Source organism: Taudactylus pleione, unplaced genomic scaffold, assembly GCF_031769625.1.
Source record: "Taudactylus pleione unplaced genomic scaffold, aTauple2 ptg000247l, whole genome shotgun sequence".
Taxonomy (NCBI): domain Eukaryota; kingdom Metazoa; phylum Chordata; class Amphibia; order Anura; family Myobatrachidae; genus Taudactylus; species Taudactylus pleione.
In genome coordinates, this window is record NW_028284649.1 from 2,022,073 (window position 1) to 2,039,050 (window position 16,978).

General features: G+C 47.6%; 1 protein-coding gene across 1 annotated transcript in view; it reads right to left on the bottom strand.

Annotated features, from left to right (window-relative positions):
* The window catches only part of PODXL2 (podocalyxin like 2), a 42,634-nt gene extending 27,536 nt beyond the window's left edge, over positions 1-15,098 (bottom strand). Inside the window, exons 1-3 of the mRNA XM_088479846.1 lie at positions 15,032-15,098; positions 14,362-14,503; positions 9,516-9,818 (exon numbers count right to left, since the gene is read on the bottom strand). Coding sequence (XP_088335972.1) covers positions 9,516-9,818; positions 14,362-14,395 — 337 coding nt within the window. The 5' untranslated portion in view covers positions 14,396-14,503; positions 15,032-15,098. The remainder of the gene's footprint in view (positions 1-9,515; positions 9,819-14,361; positions 14,504-15,031) is intronic.
* Positions 15,099-16,978: the final 1,880 nt, after the last annotated feature.

Below are 16,978 nucleotides of genomic sequence, written 5' to 3' on the forward strand. Positions count from 1 at the left end.
TACAGGATACAAATAACTTTTTTTGTAAACAACACAATAACTTCTGCCAAAACTTTTCGGGAAATCCTTACCGAATACCTACAGGTACAGGTACAAATGGATTATACTAATCATCATCCTAAGTGTGCAGTTCCACCTACCCTACACTAGGTGCAAAAGATACACTTCCAAACAGGCGCACTTACACTTACGTCCAGGGCCGTATTCAGCGCGACATAGGCCTGGGGCTGAAAATGGCCAAGGACCTATTGTGGGAAGTGGAGGAGGTGTGACCTGTGCTGTGTGGGTGTGACCAGCAGGGCTGCCAAGAGCCGGGTCAAGGGGGCGTGGCCTAATCACGGGAGGCGTGACTACGCCCCCTTTAGAAGAAACAAAAAAAAAAGCGTTGGTGCAGCGCCACGAATCTGCGCTGGGGGAAGGAAGCGCTGTGAGCCCCTCAGCCCAGCACATATCCAGGGGGGGTGGGTATATCAGGGATCGCTCCCTCCCACAGGCAGAGAAGGAGACTGCTGTTGCTATCCCTGTCAGCTGAGCAGCAGCGTGTGCTGGGCTGCTCAGCTGACAGGGAGGAGGGCGGCGTCGGACCGGGGCCTCCGCCGGGCCCCTCCAGCAAGCCCGGGTAATTAGTACCCGCTCCGCCCCCCTCTCGGCGCCCCTGGTGACCAGTGATATGTGTGAGTGGTCAGTGCTGGGTGGGAGTAGCACAGTGGAATGTAGTGCACTACACTATCAGCCCCAATGTCTCCCTAAATACATACAATTTTAAATTTTTTTATAATTTTGTAAAGAAAATTCAAATACAATTTTAATACTTATGATTTATGACCGACGTGTAGGCAGCTGGGTGGCTGGTTCTCATAATGCGGTCATGACGTTGGGCCTATTTTTATGTGGAGGCCTGGAGCTGTAGTCCCATCCACCCCAATGTAAATCTAGCCCTACATACCATCTTTTCTTTGTGTGTTTGGTAAGCAGACCTTTGTTCTGTGCTTTTTTTTTGCCTTTACATTACCAGCACTTAAAGGTCAGTAATCCCACTACAGGATACTGGAGCAAGCAACCTCGTTCCTTCCAAACAGAACACACCGCCAGGCCGCCTTTTAATTCATTTCCGTGTTGTCATCAAAATGAAGCATGACAACACTATGCCGCGCCGTGGTCCCCCGGGTGCGGCCAGGTACCCCCACGGCACACAGGGTACACTGGTTGTGGGGTTATAGCGCTGTGGTATCTGAGCGCGTGACACCACGGATGGGTCTCTACAAATATTTGCTCCTGTGCTGAACCTGTTTATAGCAATGTTTGGCTCATACATTTAGTAGAGTTATCCTGGTGTAAATGGTCAAAATACTGTCTGCAGTTAGCTATGTTATATTTCTGCAATATACAGTATAAGTAAAGGTTAATAAACAATTAAATACATTTTCATGGTGCAAACTTATATCTGCTATAACCATCCAGGGTTTCTTTATCCATTACAGAGTGTCTGTCAGCCGTTTCTGCACTAGCTGCTTATGTGATCATAAAGTAGCATAAAGCTACGGGGGAGCCTCGGGTACTTTCCGGGGTTCATGCAGACTTGGATGTGCGCCCATTTGCAGAGCATCCCCTGAGTCTTTTTGCACTGAGGGCCTGATTCAGAGCCGGACGCTATTTGCGGATTGTCGTTCTGAAAAAGGGGCTGGATATTTAAATTAAGCGCTCGCTCTTTGCGGTCTGTTGACGCCTCTATGTCTGAACGAGCGCACCAAACATGCGCTCGCTATTTTGAAAAAAACGCCCCCTGGCCGCTCGCATCATATGTCATCTCCGCTATTTATTAGATTAATCGAGTACATCGAAAGGCGTATGAACTGCTCGCTATTCTTGTGGTAGCATTTTTCTACCGCAATCATGCGAGCAGTTCAGGCTAAGAGACAACCAAGTGACGTGGTCGATGACGCTGATTTGTTAATTATGCACACCCTTAAAACGCACGTTTTGACCTTTTGGCACGCCTGCGTTCGGATCTCCACTCTCCGTTTTCAAGCACCTTCCCCTGTTACCACCCACAAACGCCTCATCCTGTCACTCAAATTAGTAGGCATTCCCTATTTTGCGAGCACACGATTTCCGACCGCACTGACTGGTTCGCGCATGCGTATTACAACCCATACGCATGCGCAGATGTGCGAACATCGCTCGGAGCGAACGAGCGGCCGCTTACGAGCGGCTCTGAATCAGGCCCTGAGCGTGCTCCAAAAATGTACACACACAGTGGACCTAATTTATCAACGAGTTTTATCATTCACAATGAGTGATAAAACCTGTTGCGTATGATAATGTTGCTCCAGCCAATCAGCTCCCAACTGCCATCTGTTTGAAAAATTAGTTTTATCACTCGTTGTGAATGATAAAACTCGTTGATAAATGAGGCCCCACAGAGTCATACGTTTTTTCAATGACATCTATGCTCCAGGAAGTGCACCTTCATTTGTATGTATCTTATGCAGACCGGGAAGTCAGCGAATTGGGCCTGTCATAGGACGCCAGTGGCAAACGCAGGATTTCTAGAGGGGGGTTTCCAAATGCTTGATTTTAGAGTGAGTGTGGCCAGTCCATGAAAAGGGCAGAATTAGCACTTAACCAGCTTTAATATGTTACATACAAACTATATTGTGTTGCATAATTACAGCATATACAGGACCAGCGATCACAGTAAGTCATTAAATGCGGCAGTAGGGCCATCCTGTCTGAGCTGAATATTTTTATGTCAGATGTGGTCTCCATTCCTGAGCATTGGAACAAGTCTGGGAGTCTGAGGGAGCAGCAGAAGAACCTAGCACTGCCCTGGACATATATGTACATATTGGTCTCCTTATGTACTGGATAGTGTATTATTATACAGTATTAATAATTAACCCTATTGATGGTCTATAGCAGTGCTCCCCTAACAGTGCATGTTTTCCTAGTTGGTGCACAGGTTATTTATTACTGGCTGACACATGTTAAAAGATCCACAGGTGGTGCTAATTATTTCATTTATGATACTGAGAAGAACATGCAGCACTAGTAACATTCTATTATATTACTATTTCTATTGTGGTCATGGCGTGTGCTGGGGAGGGGGGTTTCCAGGCAGACGGAAACCCCCCCTGTGTTTGCCTAAGGACGCACCTTGCTGACCTAGTGTAGGGCAGCTGCCGGTAACACTGATGGTGGCAACTTGGAGCTAACCAGGAATGTACGTAACACAGGTAGATGCGGGCACATTTGTAGACCGCCGGGGTCGCAGAATGAATTTGGACGCAGACAGAGACAATTTCAGCAGCGTTCCTGGATCGCAACAGGTTGGGGACTAGTCAGACGCAGGTATGTCGCGGTCAGCGACTGTGTCTTATTGTCGCAGTTGCACTGATTTTGGCGCCCATGTTCAGACGGATAATCTTCACCTCCATAGAGCTGTCCAATGGTGCAACCGATAATGCGTCTTAATGCGCACAATGGCAGATAACTTCTGCAGCCAGTGAGCGTCTCTGGACGAATTCCATCGGCTGCGGCTTTAGCATAAAAGGCGAGGTCGCGGCTGAATTAGCGTCCACCTTTGAATCAGACCAATGATTTTTTCTAATTGTGTTTTTTTTTCCTTTAAACATTTTGGGGGAGATGTATCAAACCTTGGACAGAGATAAAGTGGAGAGAGATAAAGTACCAACCAATCAGCTCCTAACTGTCATTTTTCAAACAAAGCCTGTAACGTGACAGAAGCTGATTGGTTGGTACTTATCTCTCTCGACTTTATCTTTCTTCGAGGTTTGATACATTTCCCCCTTTGACTAAATATGAAACATGTTAACTGTTCGAGTTACTTAATTACACCACTTTAACCAACACCAAATGAAACTGTTGCATTAAGTATTATAGTTATACACTATTGTTGGTGTCATAATAATCTGTAATGTTCTTGTATTGGTGTATATTCATATCTGTATGTATCATCAAATTACCTCTTCTGTTTGTACTCAATTTTTTAAACTTTCATTAAAATAGTTTGAAAAAAAAAAAAAAAAAAAGAAGTCTAATAAATCGGTGTTCAGGACGGTAAGTCCAATAAATGTCAATTATCATCAGTACAATCATACACTATGTAGGTAAAAGTGATTGGACACCCCTGCGCTAGTGAAATGGTGTGCTGTGCTGTACTGTGCTGTGCTGTGCTGTGCTGTACTGTGGGGCTGTTTCAGCTGGTTTGAAGTTCTGAGTAGTATAGAGATGTTCTCCATAACTCTGTGCTCCCTACATTGTGGCAGTTCTACGGAAACAACAAATGTTTTTATCAGGACGACAATGCCACCTGTCATGTTTCCAGGGCGACACTGGACTGGTATACAGAACATTCGCTTACCCCGGATGGACTGGCCGGCTCAGAGTCCAGATCTTAACCCCACTGAGAACCTCTGGGATGAATTGCAGCGACGGGTGTGTCTAGGCCGATCGACCTTCTTCGGTGTCACAGTTGGTCACTGTACTAAAGGCGGAATGGCAAAAACTACCGCCTGCTGCTGTCCAGGAACTTGTGGACAGTTTGTCAAAAAGGGCGTCTGCAGTAATTACTACACGTGGTGGACCTACAAAGTACTGACGTCAATGAAATCACGTTGATCCATTTGCTGTCAGTGTCCCAATCACATCTGTCTACATAGTATATAAACAAGACAAATACTGCAGTACAGGAGGGTAGATTTACCGGGATCCGGTCTAAAGAGCTACAGTATAAAGGTAGACAATGTGTAGATAGACACCAGATGTTAGACAGTCAATAGGTCGACAGGGACAAAAGGTCAAAAGATCGACACACATAGGGGTAAATTTACTAAGATGGGAGTTCTATTTAAGAAGTGATGTTGCTCATAGCAACCAATCAGATTCTACTTCTCATTTATCTAGCACCTTCTAGAAGAGAATACCTGGAATCTGATTGGTTGCTATGGGCAACATCACTTCTTAATAGAACTCCCATCTTAGTAAATTTACCCCTAAAGGTCGACATGTAAGAAAGTCGACAGGTACAAATGGTTGACAGTGTCAAAAGGTCAACATGAAAATGATCGACACATGACTTTATTTTATTTTGTTAGACACTTACCCCAGGGGTTAGGCACAAGGAGGGAGGGTTAGGCACTAGAAGGCTCAGTTAGGGTCAGGCACCTACCACGTCGGTTAGGGTTAGGCACCAGAGGGGAGGGTTAGGGTTAGAGTGAAGATTAGGGTTTGAAAAAACAACATGTGTCAACCATTTTCATGCTGACCATATGCATGTCGACATCTGACCCTGTCGACCATCTGTACCTGACTACTTTTAGTGTGTCGCCCTTTTGTCCCTGTCGACCTATTGCCTGCCTAACATCTGGTGTCTATCTAGACATTGTCTACCTTTTTACTGTAGATCTTTCAGTCCACATCCGATTTACCGGCTGTGCTGGAGGAAACCTGTCAGCTCTGCTCCGGGGCCTGCTCAGTGCAGCAGGTTTCTCACACGATGAGCAATAAGATCTGCTGCTGTCCCACTGCTGATACACACCAATACTAAGGACAATAGAATAGCAGTCATTCTATACAGATAAGGAGCTTTGTCCTGTGAGAGTGTGGTATATAGCCACAGGGGATCAGTCTGTGTCATCGCTAACGTGGGATACAGCCCCTATTTCTGCCTGTGATTTAGTATTTAATGTTCCCCTGTGGAAAACAAATGACTCATTTCAGATTAATTACATTTTAACTGTTCCCCTGCGGGACATTACTGCCTTATTATTACTGCAGAACATAAGCAAATAGCCTTTGTTGGGACAATTAAAACGTTTTCCTGGGGTAGATCACATATGATGATGATAATGATGATAAATGTTTATATTTACATAGGATTCAGTAACTTATGAGACCAATTTACACAGTTGTCCGGCATAATAAAAAGGTTACAAGCGATGGCGTGGGCCAATTGCTTCTAACAGGCCTGGGAAACGGCCCGAGATTATACTAGGCCTGGTTTTACCAGCAATTTTGGGTATAAATTCTAAGCAGGTCAACCAACACCTGTATGTCCTGCCCAGCGCAATTCCGGGTGCAAGCCTAATCTCCAGGTCTGGAGACACCACGTATAGTAGATGGGCGCCTACACGTGTGGAAATGCCAAAGTTTCTCAAGGCGGAAGTATAATAGTCACTGACTAGCCTACAACTATAATACTGCCAGGTTTACCCTAAATGATGAGAGTGAGGGGACATCATGAGGTAAGAGTGAGTATTGGCCATTATTATAGCACCTCCTCCTGGTGATTGGCAGACTGCGTCCATGTGACCATTGATTCAGTCAAACAGTGAGAGCTGGGTAGGCCCTGGTCTAATGACAGAGAAGAGGCCCTGGTCTAATGACAGTCAGGAGAGCTGGGTAGGCCCTGGTATAATGACAGTCAGGAGAGCTGGGTAGGCCCTGGTCTAATGACAGTCAGGAGAGCTGGGTAGGCCCTGGTATAATGACAGATAGGAGAGCTGGGTAGGCCCTGGCCTAATGACAGTCAGGAGAGCTGGGTAGGCCCTGGTATAATGACAGTCAGGAGAGCTGGGTAGGCCCTGGCCTAACGACAGTCAGGAGAGCTGGGTAGGCCCTGGTATAATGACAGACAGGAGAGCTGGGTAGGCCCTGGTATAATGACAGACAGGAGAGCTGGGTAGGCCCTGGCCTAATGACAGGAGAGCTGGGTAGGCCCTGGCCTAACGACAGTCAGGAGAGCTGGGTAGGCCCTGGTATAATGACAGACAGGAGAGCTGGGTAGGCCCTGGTCTAAAGACAGTCAGGAGAGCTGTGTAGACCCTGGTCTAATGACTGTCAGGAGAGCTGTGTAGGCCCTGGTATAATGACAGACAGGAGAGCTGGGTAGGCCCTGGCCTAACGACAGTCAGGAGAGCTGGGTAGGCCCTGGTATAATGACAGACAGGAGAGCTGGGTAGGCCCTGGCCTAACGACAGTCAGGAGAGCTGGGTAGGCCCTGGTATAATGACAGACAGGAGAGCTGGGTGGGCCCTGGTCTAAAGACAGTCAGGAGAGCTGTGTAGACCCTGGTCTAATGACTGTCAGGAGAGCTGTGTAGGCCCTGGTATAATGACAGACAGGAGAGCTGGGTAGGCCCTGGCCTAACGACAGTCAGGAGAGCTGGGTAGGCCCTGGTATAATGACAGACAGGAGAGCTGGGTAGGCCCTGGCCTAACGACAGTCATGAGAGCTGGGTAGACCCTGGTATAATGACAGACAGGAGAGCTGGGTAGGCCCTGGTCTAAAGACAGTCAGGAGAGCTGTGTAGACCCTGGCCTAACGACAGCCAGGAGAGCTGGGTAGGCTCTGGTATAATGACAGACAGGAGAGCTGTGTAGGCCCTGGCCTAACGACAGTCAGGAGAGCTGGGTAGGCCCTGGTATAATGACAGACAGGAGAGCTGGGTAGGCCCTGGCCTAACGACAGGAGAGCTGGGTAGGCCCTGGTATAATGACAGACAGGAGAGCTGGGTAGGCCCTGGCCTAACGACAGTCAGGAGAGCTGGGTAGGCCCTGGTATAATGACAGACAGGAGAGCTGGGTAGGCCCTGGTCTAAAGACAGTCAGGAAAGCTGTGTAGACCCTGGTCTAATGACTGTCAGGAGAGCTGTGTAGGCCCTGGTATAATGACAGACAGGAGAGCTGGGTAGGCCCTGGCCTAACGACAGTCAGGAGAGCTGGGTAGGCCCTGGTATAATGACAGACAGGAGAGCTGGGTAGGCCCTGGCCTAACGACAGTCAGGAGAGCTGGGTAGGCCCTGGTATAATGACAGACAGGAGAGCTGGGTAGGCCCTGGTCTAAAGACAGTCAGGAGAGCTGTGTAGACCCTGGTCTAATGACAGTCAGGAGAGCTGTGTAGACCCTGGTCTAATGACAGACAGGAGAGCTGGGTAGGCCCTAGTATAATGACAGACAGGAGAGCTGGGTAGGCCCTGGTCTACTGACAGGAGAGCTGTGTAGGCCCTGGTCTAATGACAGTCAGGAGAGCTGGGTAGGCCCTGGTCTAATGACAGTCAGGAGAGCTGGGTAAGCCCTGGTCTAATGACAATTTGGACTTGCAGCCATATGAAACAGATGGTAAGACAAACTTTCCCTGGCATAGGCTACGGGAAGGCCCATATGAAAGTTCTGAATGACTGATGTTACATGTTCCTGTTATATTGTCATTATACTATTCTGGATTAGATATTAATTATTTACGTACATTTCCCCGGAAAGCTTGAGCCCTGGAGGATCTACCTGTTTTTTCTATGTTTGCATCGTACACCAGGAATTTATTTAATTATACACATTTAGCCAATATAGCAATAAGGAATGCAGAGGTAGCAAGTCTGAGCAGGCCACAAGGGAACAGAGGGGCTCATCCAGCGATCGCAACGTTACTCTTTGCTTCACTGCACAAGCGCAGACGCCCGGCCGCACTCAGCAGAGTTTACAAATTCAAAGACAGTTGGTAACATGGGCACCTTCAGGGGATGGCGGGGCTTATTCGCAGTCGGATGCTTCTCGCGGTTATCAGCAGACTGCGCATGCGGAATAAATGGAGAACTCGGTGAGCACGTGTTGCACAAAGTGTTCATAGAGGCATGGAGCTACATATGTGTCAGATTCAAGTGTGCATAGCCTTTCATGAAACTGGCATATCTGTGCATGAAACTGGGAAGTTATCATGCGGACGCACGGAACAGGTATGTCGTTGGCCTGCTGGGCCGGAATGGCCGCCTGAAAGCCCAGTTGACTAGCTCTCCGCTCCATGCTCACCCCCGCCAGCATGCAGAGATATGGGGTATGCCGCGATGCCACTCCCCTATGACTCGCAACATATCCCCGTCAGTGTGCATGGAAAAGTGGTGTGGCCATACGTGGCGGGGGCATGGCCACATCACTATTTCACCAGCTTACTTGCAATGCCTGGGGGCGATTAGGGGCCCAGTCCGTCACTGGGCGGATGGATACTTTCATTAGCATAAGCTACTAAATCTGGCTTTTGCACTTACGCCCACTTTGCGTCCCATTGAGAATAAGCCCAGCATGTGCAGCTTAGTGGTCAAGGCTTTGCAATTAGACAAGACTGGGAACAACGGGTCATACCCCATGTTTTCTGTTCCCAATCAGCTGTGTCCTTTCCCGTTTACACCACATAGACATCTGCATCCATCACAGCTATGTCCCAGCATAAACCTACATTGTACACAAAGGGGTCTATTTACTAAGCAGTGTTAGGAGACAGAGTGAAAAGTGATAAGGTGCCAGCCAATCATCTCCCAACTGTCATCTCAGAGGCTGTGTTTGAAAAATGACAGTTGGGATCTGATTGGCTGGCACCTTATCACTTTCTTATCACTTTTCACTCTGTCTCCTAACACTGCTTAGTAAATAGACCCCAAAGTCATCCTAACGGCCAGATTGATGGAACAAGAAAACCCTCAGGAGCCCAGGACATAACCCACCTGTCTGTGTCCGGCTTGTGTCCTCATCGCTACGGGTCACGTTCTTCGCTTCGTCTTCCCAAAAATATTTTGGGGACTGAAAGATAGTGATTTCTTCTGTCTCCTGGCTGGAGAAGCCAGAGCCCTGGGGGGTGTGGAGCCGGCCCTGTCGGAAGTCGGTATCTGGGAGACCGTCGCTGCCGTGTTCTGCGGAATCCAAGCCCTCCAGGTGCGATAATGAGGAGGGCAGGTCCAGCAGGGAGGTGGACGAGAGTCCTTCTGATTGGGGTTCCTCACAGGTAACTAAACGGAAGCAGATGAGCCCTATGGTACAAAACCAGGCTGTTAGAGCACACCCTGCATTGTAACAAGTTAAGTGACTCTGGGAGAGATGTACCAAGCCTTGGAGAGAGAGAAAGTGGAGAAGTTGCGCAAACCAGCCAATCAGCTTCTAGAGTAACTGCCATTTATCTAGCACAGTTTTTGAAATTACAGAAGCTGATTGGTTGGTTTGGACAACTTCTCCCCTTTATCTCTCTCCAAGGCTTGATACATCTCCCTATAGTATAACAAAACATTATTAATTTAAAAATAAATAAATAAATAAAACTAGCCATATTCACAAAGGTAGTGGAAACAAGATGTTCTACCGGTGACATAGTCATTCTTTTTCCTCGCTGTCTAATTCACACGTGCGCACTATTGCGTCATGATTACAGAGGGCCTGATTCAGAGCCACTTGCTGCTGGCGAGCGCTCGCTCTGAATCAGGGCGTTTTTGTTTTTTTTCCGCCTCCAGGCCGCTCGCAAAGCTGTAGGTGACCACCCACAGCTTGTGCGAGCGGCCTGGCGATGGTCTCGATTATCGCAACCAGGGTCTCAGCTCCCGCAAGCCCGAGTGGACCTCCTGCTCTAATAGAGCAGGAAGTCCACTACTGACATCACGAGTGATGTCAGTAGGACCACCCACAAATGGCAGGCATTCCTAAGGGAACGCCTGCGTTTGTGCAGCCACCCCCCCCTCTCCCCGCCTACAAAACGGGGCAAGCTGTCAATCAAGATCGACAGCCACCCCGTCTTGTAGCGAGCCCCGGAGCAACTGAACTTCAGTAGCTCGCTGGGGCTCGCGCATGCGCACGCCGGACGCGGCGCATGCGCTGGGGCCAAACATCGACCCGCTTGCGAGTGGGTCTGAATCAGGCCCCGAGTCTCAAATAAAGCGGAACTTTCTCCAAATTGCTTCGCCGTCAAGTTTATCGTCATTCTTTGTAATCACGGCTCAATAGTCAGCGTTTCTGATATTCAAGTTGGCAAGAGAATGAAGAAGGTTTTTTTTTTCCAGTTCGAAATAGCCGGACGTGATTGGCCAATACACAGGATATTTTCCTTTTATGTGAATTACATCTTTACATGTCATAGGGCCTGATTTGTACGCTAATACAGTCGCAGCTGGGAAAATATGCGAATGTTTCCAAAGCTTACCCCAGCGTAGGGTCACCCCCTGCTGCCTTCTATCCGTCCGATGTCGCGCACCAGGGTAAACATTGGTAACACTGACGTAGATGGGGCAGCCACGCAGCTTGTAAGTCAAGTCTGCGGTTCTCCCGATATGCTGAGAGTACTCACGCTGTGAAGGCGATACTATGACTAATTTATGCACGCCCATGAAACGGTCGTTTAAACAGCCTGACACGCCTGCGTTTTTCTAACCACTTCCACGTCACCCCCCCAAACGCTGACTACCAGTCACTCATTTTGCGAGTGGTTACTATGTACAAGAGTTATCGCGATGCAATCGATGTGCGTGGGCAGTGCGGCTTTTGCAAACAATCGCTCGTTCTGCGAAAATATAAGTCTCTGAATCAGGCCCTTAATGCGTAGCAAAACTACGGTATTCCCGTGAGATATTATTTATTGTCAGTACATTTCTCAGCCAGCCTTATCAGATATTCTCCCATATTTCTGTCACTTTCATCATTGGGGCAAATTGCATCACACTCCATGGACACAATGGGGCTGATTCAGCGTTGTACGCAAGTGCAAAGCTGAACGCAGATTCACGATTATCGGGAATCTGCGCAGGACCCATTCTACGAGTGTACAGTATGGGTCCTGCATAATCGCAGGCAGCTTCTCCGAAGCCTATAAATGACTGACAGGCAGAGGCATATAAGGGGCGGGGCAGGGGCGTCCGGTGTTCCCGGAAACGGGGGCGTCTCCGCCCTGTTTCCCGGGAGTGGCAAGGCTAGGGACTGTGTCAACAGAGGCAGTTTCCTGGTCTCGCAAGCCGGCCAGCCTGAGTAAGCTGAGGCTTTCTCAGCTGGCTGGCGGCCTGGCGCCATCCATCGCAAATGCAGCAGAGGGTGTCATACAGGGGGTGTCATACAGGGGGTGTCATACACCTCCTGCTGCATTTGCATATTTGCAAGGACGGAATTGCAGAGATGCCTGCGTGCAGTTTTGCAATTCCGTCCGCTGCTGAATATCATGAATTGGCAGGGTATGTCTTTTGGCGGAACGCACTGAAAGTTTACAAACGCACCTACAGTGGCCAAAAAAAAAGCAGTATTCACCTCTCTTTGCCAACTTTCAGATTTTATTTTCTTACATCATGGGATCGACATGGATCTTGAGAATTCTCAGCACTGATCAACGCTAAATACAACTGTAAAGTTTTGTGGGGGGTTGTTTCCATCTGCATTACAGATACAAAACTGGTAACCATTAGTCACTGAAGTATTCGGCCCCTTTGCTAAAACACATCTGAAGAAACCTTTGTGCCATCTAGTTGCCTCCAGAAACCTGATTCATAACGGATCGCTCTTGTGCTCGCAGCTGTTATTACGCATGCAGATCCGCTGCAAGAAAATGCTAACGCAATGCCGTCGCACAGCCAACTTAGAGACGCCCACTACCGCTATCTCACATCGCGCACAATTACAACAGGTCAGACCTTACTCAGATATTGCTAACCTCGTCGCACACAGCGAGTACACAAGCTGCGTATGCCGTCTCAGTGGCTAATTTATGCACGCCCAAGTAATGGCGTTCAAACGGACAGGCACGACAGTGTTTCTCTGACCACCCCCCAAACGCTGACCTGACGTCACTCACTCTGCAACCAGCTTTGTATCTCCGTGAGTGATCACAGAGCAATCGCAATGGTAATGCACGCGGTGCATATGCATGCGCATTACGCAACAATCAGCCGTCTGCGTACGCTATAGAAATAGCGATCCTTGCTGAATCAGGCCCTAAATGAACTGGAAATGGCTGAGACTGCCGGTAAGTAATTACTTATTTCATAAAATAAACACACGGGCATGAAAGATAAAAAGAATAGTTAGGGGTAAATTTACTAAAGTGAGAGTTTTTAGAAGTGAGTTTTAAAAGTGATGTTGCCCATAGCAACCAATCAGATTCTAGCTATTATCTTCTAGCAGGTGCTAGTTAAATGTTAGGTAGAATCTGATTGGTTGCTATGGGCAACATCACTTTTAAAACTCACTTCTAAAAACTCTCACTTTAGTACATGTACCCCTTAATCTGATGTGGGATTAGAATTTGAACATGGTATAAGGATGTATTTTTTACATTTGCGATAGAGGGGCTTCTTTTATCAACGAGTTTTAAAACTTGTTGCGTATGATAGTGGTGCTCCAGCCAATCAGCTCCTAACTTTCATCTGTTTGAAAAATGTCAATAGCTGATTGGCTTCAGCACCATTTGTCATACGCAACGAGTTTTAAATCTTGCTGCGTATGATGAAACTCGTTGACAAATGAGGCCCAGAGTTTTAAATGTGTCTAATTAATGATTGTCTCTTAAAAGGAATATAACAGATTGTCAGACAGAGAATGGCTGAAGACTGTAGGCCAATCTGAGATGAACGTGCGCCTTTTTGTGGCGGGAGCCTTGTGCGTTTTACGCACTGCGTATGCTTCGAAATTAAGCGTGTACCAGTAAGGGTAAACACCGGCATACCGTAGATTGTCAGCTCTTTGGAACTTTGTATTAAAATGATATCATGCCTAAGATGTTCAGCATTAGAGATAAAAGCATTGTGGTACAATAATGTCAAACATGGGAGGTCAGAGGTGTCAAGAATCACTGTTGAGCAGAATGAGCAAACTGGCGGAGGGGCATCCTGGCACTTATAGTTCCACAGCAGCCGGCAGGCTACAGGTTGCCCGAGCCAGGCATGGACTGAAGAGTGCTCACCAAGTCCGAGGGAGGAGGGGGGCGAGTAAACCGCTTCTTCTCAATTACAGGCGCACAGTTACACCCCCTAATGGGAGACAGCATGCAAGTGTCACACAGAAACATCTCTAAATTAATTATGTGATCCTCAAGGGCCTTTTTAGCATGATGAATATCTAACAGCCCCGGCAGATTCCTAATCTCATTACGGAAAACACAGAACTGCTCCCACTGTCCAAAAACAGAGGGACATGTGCCAAGTGTCTCATTATCCACACAGCACTAATCATTTCCTTTCTGCAGGCTCAGCAAGTGTCCTTCCCGGGGAGCTTGCAATCTAATTAAACTGCATTATATATATATATTTGTTTTCAGTGGCTCCTATGACATTTGGATTTTTATGCCCAAGCTTTCCAAATAGTGCTACATTATTCATGTATAATGCCGCTTCGTCTGAGAATTTATAGATAGCTGCTGGTCTGGCAGACAGGCCTGTTTTTGGGCAGTGCCCAAGGTGCCATTGGAAGCTAAGGGACATGCCCTCCCTTTTTGCTGCATGCATTTTTAAAATAGTACGGTATGCATGGCATTACACACATTGCACTGCGACACAATAGACTGGTGCCATGCAGACTGCAGAATGGGACAGACAGATAAGTAGACCTTACCCAACCAGAAATGCCAGGCTCGCAGCAGGTCCATGTCAGCGTGCGTACACCCTTAGGGCAGAGGGCATCTCTAGTTCCCAGGAACAGGTGATGGGCACCGGGTTGCCAGCTTGCTTCCCTCGCTCTTCGTCAAATCTCCCTGCTGGGTGTAAATCAGGGGGAGGGATCAGCAACCTCTTGGAAAAGCCACAGGTGTGGGCGACAGACTGTAACCCTTCAATGGTCACTCAGCAAGTACTTGGAGAGAATTAACCCTCGTTTCTGCGAGACCATGGTACTTTCCCCTGCCAGTCAGGTACCCCAGCCGGGCAGGAATACAGTATGATGCCCTGGCACAGAGAAGGAGAGAGTGAGCTGTGATGTGGTGCAGCCTGCTCGGAAAATCTGGATCTTAGAGGATCCAGCGATGTGATCTTTGAGGAGTAAGGATACAGCTTTCCTCCTGTGTTGCTGGGAGCAATATGATAGTACACCAAGATCAGGTGCTGCTTGCAGAGTATCGCACCCTGTGCTAGGATGTCATAACCAAATCTGGGGATCTGCACGCTCTGCAGCCACCGCTGTCTGGTTTATAACCCCTTTGGCTGAGCTCTGGATCTCTCAGTCCCTGACACACAGTATCCCCCCCCCCACGCCCCCCTCTCTCTCAGTGTAAAAGATGCTCACTCACCTCCTCCCTGCAGGGATGGTGCAGTGTCTGACTGCAGATATCCATGCTCCCTCATGGTCCTGCTGCCCGCAGCCCGCTCACAGCTCCTCCCACATCACCCCACACCGAAAGCAGAAAATAATTCCGAGAGGACAGAAAGGCTGCGAGAATAACTGCTGTTATTTAAAAAAAACTGAAGGTAACCCTTGTCTGGTTATTCTTCTCTTGTAAGTGTACCCCATCCGCGCCGCCTCCAGGGGAGATCAGAACGAATGTAATTACTGCGATGCTTACACTGCACGCAACAGTCGGCCGTCTGCGTACGCTTTAGCATTATCGATCCTTGCTGCATCAGGCCCACAGACCCTACTAATAAAGAGAAGCTTCTGTAGCCCCTAGTTTAAATCTTAAAGTCACGTCTTTATGGCTAAGGACAGGTTATTTGTAGACGAAGGGCCTGTGTGTAAATAAGCTAATGCTGATACTAGGCGCCTTGCGTAAATCGTCGCCTTCTGCCGGCTTCTGTGATCTGCTGCTGCGTCTGAGGACGCAGAATCAGATCATCTGCTAAAATATTGGCCATTGAGTGACCCTCTGGTTACGCAGGATGGCCGGTGTTTTCCCTCTGCCGGGGCCAGGAAATCTGTGTTGGAAAACGGCAGCAGCTTGTCAATCATGCTGCAGTTTAGGGTGCACTGCGCCCACTGTGCAGTCAGTAATCGGCACGTACGCAGTACAGATGCTGCACATGCGGCAATCGTTTAACATTATAGTTGTGCGTAAACCAGCTACAATTGTTAAATCGCTACTGTATGTAGTCAGCCAGTCAGTGTTCCTCACTTAGGGGTCAATTCAATTAGGTGCGAGCGGCACAATGTGCCGTTGCAACGATGTGGGAACGCCAGCAATGACAGACTCGTGGATTTTTGTACACAGCTTTATTGGGCTGGGAACAGGAATCAGCAAGTCCCCGGCTATAGTACTGTAAATGCCGCATATGGGGTGAGCCCACTCGCCGCTAATTAAATTCACCACTTAGACTTTAAGCTCATTTGGGCAGGGCCATATTAAGCTTCTGCTTCCTGTCATTGTATGCAAATCATCTCCCTCATTCCACGTCTTCAATTTCACCTTGGCGACCACTGTGGCCTCAAATTACCCCAAAATCTATTTTTTTTCCGTTTTTTTTTTTTTTTTTAAATGTACACTAATTTTGATTAAACAATTTTTGTGAACTAAAAATAATTGCTCTTTATCATTTAAAAAGAAAAAAAAAAGTTTTTTTTTAAATAGGCTTCAAATTACCCCCAAATCACATTTTATTCTACTTTTTTAAAAATATTTAATTTTACTCATTTATATTTAAAAAAAAAAAAAGGTTTTTTTTTTATAATTTTTTGTTATGCCCAAATCAGCCATTTAAAGCATTTTAATAGCGCTAAACATTTTTCTTTAGGACCATAATAGACATCTATACTGTTACCCAATTTTTCTTTTTAGGATACATGGTCTGATTCAGCAAGGAACGCAAAAGGAGAGAACGCACGCACCCGAGAATATACTAATCAATGCATACGCACGGAGACAGCAGCACAAGATGCAGACGCCCAGCCGTAAATATTAAGCAGCCCGTCTCCCTTTACTCACAGCCTGATCAGTATGCAAAATAGCGTAAACATCGGTAACATCGAGAACCATCCAACCACATTTGTATAATAGTGGTTGACCAGACCTCGCGCAGGATCTTGGCAAACTTCCTGTGTGCACGGAGTCTCAGCACTGCGTCCGTCGCCGCACTGGCTTAATTATGGACGCCCCTAAAACTGTATCCCAGCGGACAGGCACGCCTGCGTTCGCCTGACCACCACTCTGTCACCACCCATCGCACTTCCTGTCAAACAATATTGGAAGGGGTCTGCGTGCACGCTGCGTGTAGTCTGTGTATGCTTACCCGATCGCACTGGCTAG